This window comes from Manis javanica, chromosome 11 (assembly GCF_040802235.1).
Source record: "Manis javanica isolate MJ-LG chromosome 11, MJ_LKY, whole genome shotgun sequence".
NCBI lineage: Eukaryota > Metazoa > Chordata > Mammalia > Pholidota > Manidae > Manis > Manis javanica.
Genome location: NC_133166.1, coordinates 26,589,619 through 26,597,034, shown reverse-complemented (window position 1 = coordinate 26,597,034; position 7,416 = coordinate 26,589,619). Strand labels below are relative to the sequence as shown.

Genomic DNA, 7,416 nt, shown 5'->3' with positions numbered 1-7,416 from the left:
TTCAAAGAGACTTTTTGTCCCTTTTCCTCTCTCTTCTTCTTCTGGTACCCCTATAATACGGATATTATTCCTTTTGGATTGGTCACATAGTTCTCTTAGTATTGTTTCGTTCCTGGAGATCCTTTTATCTCTCTCTATGTCAGCTTCTCTACATTCCTGTTCTCTGTTTTCTATTCCTTCAATGGCCTCTTGCATCTTATCCATTCTGCTTATAAATCCTTCCAGGGTTTGTTTCACTTCTGTGACCTCCTTCCTGACATCTGTGATCTCCCTGCGGACTTCATCCCATTGCTCTTACATTTTTCTCTGTATCTCCATCAGCGTGTTCATGATTTTTATTTTGAATTCTTCTTCAGGAAGACTGGTTAGGTCTGTCTCCTTCTCAGGTGTTGTCTCTGTGAACTTTGTCTGCCTGTAGTTTTGACTTTTCATGGTGATAGAGATAGTTTGCAGAGCTGGTATGATTGACAGCTGGAAGAGCTTTCCTTCTTGTTGGTTTGTAGCCTTCTTCTCCTGGGAGAATAGCGACCTCTAGTGGATTGTGCTTGGCAGCTGTGCGCAGACAGGGCTTCTGCTTCCTGCCAGGTTTCTATGGAGTTTATCTCTGCTGTTGCTTTGGGCGTGGCCTGGCTCAGGCTGCTCCTCCAAAATGGTGGAGCCCTGTTGGAGGGGGATTGGACAGGAGGCTATTTATCTCCATAAGGGGCCTCTGTGCTCCCTGCTGCCCAGGGGGTTAGAGTGCCCAGAGATCCCCAGATTCCCTGCCTCTGGTGTAAGTGTCCTGTCCTGCCCCTTTAAGACTTCCAAAAAGCACTCTCGTAACCAAAACAACAACAGCAGCAACAAAAGAAAAAAAAATAAATAATTAAAAAAGAAAAAGGAAAAACGCACGATTTTCTTTGTCTTCAGGCGCCGGTCTCAGGCACCCACTCACTGTTCTTGCTGCCCTGTTTCCCTAGTATTGGGGTCCCTGTCCCTTTAAGGCTTCCAAGAAGCACTGGCCAAAAAAAAAAAAAAAAAGCCATGCCATTTCTTTGTTCTCCAGTGTTCGCCTCAGGCACCCACTCACCGGTCCTGCCGCCCTGTTTGCCTAGTATCCAGGACCCCACGCATGCACTGTGTCTGTGCTGTGGTCCGGAATCCTGGGGCTGTGTGTTCAGCAGTCCTGAGCTCCCTCTCCCTCCCTGCTGACTCCTCTCCTCCCGCCGGGAGCGGGGGGAGGGGAGCTCGGGTCCTGCCGGTCCGGGGCTTGTATCTTACCCCCTTCACGAGGTGCTGCGTTCTTGCAGGTGTGGATGTGCTCTGGATGTTGTCCTGTGTCCTCTGGTCTCTATTTTAGGAAGAGCTGTCTTTGTTATATTTTCATAGATAAATGTGGTTTTTGGAGGAGATTGCTGCTGGTCTACTCATGCCGCCATGTTGGCTCCACCACCATCTGTTTCTTTAAGGTCCTCCCATATTTTGCTTTATTTTTTCTATCTTTTTCATCTGCATATCCCAACATTGCTGCTATTTATCTTCCCCTGAGCTAAATGGAAACTGTAGCATCCCTTACATATGTCTTTCTAATTAGTCTCCAGTGTGCCTGGTTAGCTATATGTTCACTTATTTATGGCATTGGTATTAAATTTATAGAACTGTCATAGGGTTCTGTATCTGATACTGTTCTACATTTTCAGTTAAGACTAAAGCTTAAAAGTCTGCCATGTTGCAGTGTGTAAGTAATGTTCATTATTGACTGCTCTGCAGTTTCCATTCTGTGCATTTTCCCTTTCTGTGTAAGTAGCTAACAGCATGTGATCTAAGATGAATTTTTACCAGAAATAATGTTACTGTCAATATTCTGGTCCACCTTTACTTATGGACCTCAAGATGGTACATGTGCAGTAACTGTTTTTAGTTGTGGCATGTAAAAAAATTTAACTTCACTTGGAATTTCTCACCCAAATATATATAACCCCACTGGAAATTTCTGAAGTTTCTTTATTTTTTACATTCTTTATCCCATTTGATGCTTGTCTTTTGAAAACTGATGGATGTAAAGTATTCTCTCATTATTTTAATCTGAATTTCTTCTGACCAGGGAGCTTCCTTCATATTCTGTTTAGCCACCTATGGTTTTCAAGCTGTGAAACCATAAGTGTTCACATACATGTTCACATCCCTTTCCGTCTTTTACTATTTATTTTTGTTTTTTCTTGCGTATTTACAAAATCTCTTTCCAAAGTTTAAACACTAGAGTCCCTTGTTGGCTTGATTTTGCTAAGGTTTCCTGTAGTCTGACATGTATTTGCCAAATTTACTGTGTGCTGTCCATTACTCAATGGAAATTTTTCAATTGATCAAGTCAAAGTATTGTTCTATTAATGGATTATCCCTGGAGATCTTATTTAGTGATTCCACAAGATCACCAAGGTGTTTCTGTTCTGTTAATGTTTTGATAATATTTTTATAGTAAGTCTTCTGACACAGGATTATTGCAAGGGTAAAATTACTTTTACTTTTTTACTGAATGAATATTTTGATCATACTGTGTAGAAAGCATTATAGTACATGTTAGAAATACAGGACATCAAAGAATATTTTCTGCCACCTTAGGAGAAGGAGACCGCACTTAGAGTTACATCAAGGACCACACTAGCAGCAATTATCACACATCTTCATAATGTGTCATATTATTCTGATTGTTACCTGATATTTCCTTTAGTCCTGATAACAACCTAGTGATGTAGAATGGGGTGACTTGGGGAAAGGGGAAAGACAATAAAGAAAAGAAAGAAAAATTATAAATTACACCTAAGAAAATTCTTTGCATCTGTGTTTTGTGTGGGTTTCAGCCTGTCTGGGATACTGATGCTGTTAGTAGAAATGCCTAGTGGCCTTCACCTGGGCCCATACTCCTTGCGACAGCCTTTACAGACATTTCTCCTACCTGAGCTGAGCCAGTGTTGAGGCTGAACTAGCTTTGTGCTTTTTCCTGTGATTCCTAGACTCACATTTTCTGGAAATTTATCCCCTGGCAAGGGAAATGAAAGCAAAAATAAACAAATGGAACTATTTCAAGCCAAAATGCTTCTGCACAGCAGCAGAAACCATCAGCAAAATGAAAAGGCAATTTATTGTTTGGAAGGATATATTTACAAGTTATACATGTGATAAGGGGCTAGTATCCAAGCTATATTAAGAACTCATAAACTCAACACAAAACCTGAAATAACCTTATTTAAAAATGGTCCATCGAGCTGAACGGACATTTTTTTCAATGAAGACATGCAGATGGCCAACAGACATATGGGAAGATGCTCAATATCATTAATCATCAGGGAAATGCAAATTAAAACACATGAGATATCACCTCACATTAGCCAGAATGGCTAATATCAACAAGATAAGAAATAACAGGTTGGTATTTCATCTAGAAATGCTGGAGTAATTATGTACTTATTTTTTATTAATATTTTAGAAAGCAGACACGTTTTCTGTGGTTTGTGCTGGTCTGATGAAGTGCCTCCTTTCTTCAATCCCATTTTCTTCTGTATGTCTTCAGTTCACAGGATCGTGTTCCTGCTTTGTTTCAAACTCAAGTTCCTGTTATCATATTCTGCTTAGTTCTTTAAATTCTCTTGTAGATTTGCATCCCAGCTTTCTGCCTAATGGCCGTTGTATTGTACCTCTGCCTTAGGTGCTCCTTGGCTATGTCCTTCCTATTGGCATATTCTGCTGCTGTGTTGGGAGAACTGTTATGAAATCTGTTGACACTTCCCATTGCTTCTTGGACTCCTCATTCTTAGAGGTTCAGAGCCTTTGCAGTTATAAGATGGACCTTGAGTATGTTCCTCATTGCTGCAACCCCAGAAACATCACAAAACTTTGTCTATATTCACTGTAAATGCACACTTGATGGACAATATGTTAGATGTGCCATTATCATTCTCTGTATGTGCTTGATGATTGGATGTTCATATGTAATATTGTTAAAAGTGGTAGATATTTAGTATTTCCTAAGAGATAGTAGTCCAAATTTACCTTAGAAGCTACTTAGTACCTTAGTACCTTTATACACGTAAGACCTTCCTCTTGGTGTTCAGTCATGCACACTTGAAACCAAGCCATTTAAATTATTTTGAAATATTTGAGAGAATGAAATTTTGAGGAGTTCTTTTTCAAATGACAAAGTAAAAGTTTATCTAGGTGTTAACCAAGTTGGATCTTGACAGTCTGTTTTTTATTTTCAGAAATGTAATTTAATGTTAATCTAGAATATATGCTTTTCAGGTATTGCTTTTTATTGTGTGAGTATATGTTTATTTTTCAAAGAGTAGCTCATAGTGGTATCTAGGAGCAGAGAAATGTAATACCAATTTATTGTTCTTCACTGTGAGAGGACGTAGAAAAGAAATGGGCAGAGCTTTGTGGAATGAAAGCTTAAGTTGGTTGAGGATGTATGTCAGGTGCTTTTGTGGAATGAAAGCTTAAGTTGGTTGAGGATGTCTGTCAGGTGCTTTGTGTTAAGACCAAAAGACCCAGACTTTGGGTAGATTATTGGTAGTAGACTATGAAGAGATTTTGCTTCCACGGTCAAAACAGGGTAATACCCTTCTAAGTTATTACTGAGTCACAAAGGCTTACGTTTAGAAGGATCTGCTAAAACAAACTGTTCACTATTCTCAGGTAATAGAGGAGTAATGTGAAATACTATGAGACCAGCTCTTTTGGGCCTAAGTACCCATTTTTTTAAAGTTGTGTAAGACTTACAATTAGAACTTTTAACTCTCTATCCAGTGGTTTCTTATGTTGCCTGGTACCTTACTGCCCATCATACCTTATCCCATTCCTCATTCTCACCTGTTGAGAGGACTGCCAAGAACTCCTATTGTGCCCCTCCTAACCAACCTTTAAGCTCCTGAAAGCAACAACAGTGTTGTATGTATTTTTGTGTCTTAATAGTTCACAGAAATCCTAGGACATATTGTGCTTACTACCTGTCCAATTAATAAGCAAGCAATGTTTGAACAGCATGATTTATATTTCAGTATGACTACTGGATCATATATTACAATCCTTACAACCCTTTACCACATTAGCACAGCTGTGTGTGCACCCCATGAATTATGACACCCTGGATCAAAAGATGCATGTCCACAGCACACACCCATTGGAAGGAGAATCTAATAAAGCTCATGGCTAATTGTTACACACGTGAGCAACCCAGGTAGAAATCTTGTCCTTTCTCAATGTACACAGGACACAATACAAAAGGTCACCTTGTCTCCTAGAGAAGGAGAGAGAGAGAGAAGCAGATACGGAGATGGAGACACAGAGATGGAGAGACAAAAAAGACACTGATGTGGTTAAAGGCTGACAGGGAAAGAGCCAATTAATGACTAGAAGCATCTTCCCTTCATTCAGGACAGAAGCTTCACTCCTATGTCCTTGTCTCCAGTATACTCCCTTCTGTGGAAATGGAATAAGAACACATTACACAACACAACCCACCAAATATCCACAGATGTGTATTAAAGAATACATACTCATTATACAGTAACAGCCGTATTTATAGGAACATAAATTTCTCACTTTAGAACCTACCCCCAGGAATGTCTATACTTTGGACAAAATAAGACAATGTGTATGGAAAGACAGGTGAAAAGGACAAGGAGATTCCCAATGGAGAGGTGAGAGAAACAGAAACTTAAAACGAAACTGAAGTTTTATTAAAGAAGGTGTGACATCTAATTTTCTGATTTTAGATAATAACTCATCAATGTAAATTTCAGACCATTCACCTCTTATAGCTTAACGTCATCCTCCTTTAGGAATGCAGAGATCCAGTGTCCTTACCACCCTTTCCTCAGTAACCTCTGGATTCCTTGCTTGATCTCCTGGGTGCGCACTCCATAAACAATGGGGTTGAGGGCTGCAGGGATGACGTGGTGGAGGACATTGAGCAGGACCGGCACCTCAGCGGAGACCTTCTTCTTGGCCACATGCGTGAGGACGAAGACGAGCAGGATGGTGCTGAAGAAGAGGATGAGGATGAAGTGGGAGCCACACGTGCTCAGGGCCTTGGCCACAGCTCCCTCTGCCTTGAGTCTCAGCACAGCTCTCAGGATGAGGGTGTAGGAGAGGAAGATGAGGATGAGGTCAAATCCTAGCATAGCCCAGCCTGTAGCAAACTGGTAGATGCGATTGATGGTGACATCATCACAGGAGAGCCTGGACACTGACATATTGGCGCAGATGCAGTTCTCAATGACGTTTCTCCTGCAATAGTGGAGCCGTGCCGAGAGAATGGGAATAGGCATTGTAAGAAGGACATTCCTGGCCAAAATAAAAATGACAGCCTTGGCCACAAATTGCTCATTGATGATGGACAGGTACCTCAGTGGGTGGCAGATGGCCACATAGCGGTCATAGGCCATGACCATGAAGGTGCAGGACTCCATGGCGAGGAAACAGTTCATGATGAACATCTGCAGGAAGCAGGCAGAGAAGCTTATGGACCTGAGGTCAAACCAAAAGATGACCAGGACCTTGGGGATGACGGTAAGGCAGAGTACCATGTCCAGCATGGAGAGGAGGCTGAGCAGGTAGTACATTGGCTGGTGCAGAGAGGCCTCCATCCGGATGGTGATGAGGAGGGTGGCGTTGGCCCCCATGGCCAGGAGGAAGAGGACGCTGAGGGGCAAGGACAGCCAGAGCTGCCAGCTGGGGGACCTGACAAAACAATTCAGGAGGAAGTCTGAAATCTCAGTGGTGGTGGTGACATTGTGTTGTGTGGTCATATTTTGTCATATATTCCTACAGCCTTCTTCTAGGAATCTGTAATTAGGATAAAAATTAGTTATTGACCATACAAATGTGAATTTAGGTTAATATGCCTCACCTGTGTGAACCATGTGGGTCCTAGCAGTTTATCCAAAGTAAGCAAATGCATCTGTTTATTTGTTGTGCCATGCTACTAGGGTATTTCTCTCACTCTAAGCAGCATAGAGGCGTGAGGTAATAGCATTTGTGTATACACGTTTGATCTGCTCAAGGCTCGTTTTTAATGTAATTACATCCTTGCATATAAATGTAGAAACTACTTTTTGTGACAGGTGAGTCCAAATTTGTAATTGTAAGTGTCTTTCTTTTTGTTTTTTAATGCACAGATAGGCTACCACACCTGCAACTTAACTCTAACAATATATACTAATACATATCAGAGCCAGCACAAAGTGACACTCAGAAGAATAGCCCCAGTCCTTTTGTCACCTTCATTTTGTCTTTTCAGCTGTATTTTCTTTGCTTTAATTAGAGATTTAAAGTAATGATGGAACTAAAATTAGTTATTTGACATTTCGTCTCAAAAGTATTTCAGGTGGATAGTTATGGAATCCCCCTAATACTTGTTTTCCGCTCTGTTTATTAGGT

At 41.0% G+C, this 7,416-nt stretch overlaps 1 protein-coding gene across 1 annotated transcript; it reads right to left on the bottom strand.

Annotated features, from left to right (window-relative positions):
* Positions 1-5,837: 5,837 nt before the first annotated feature.
* Positions 5,838-6,785, bottom strand: LOC140844237 (olfactory receptor 56A3-like). Its single transcript, XM_073215717.1, has one exon. It carries the CDS (start codon positions 6,783-6,785, stop codon positions 5,838-5,840), a length of 948 nt encoding a protein of 315 aa, XP_073071818.1.
* Between the last annotated feature and the right edge of the window lie 631 nt (positions 6,786-7,416).

Coding starts and splice junctions, on each gene's coding strand:
- LOC140844237 (XM_073215717.1), bottom strand. CDS start 6,785: ATGACCACACAACACAATGTCACCACCACCACTGAGATTTCAGACTTC.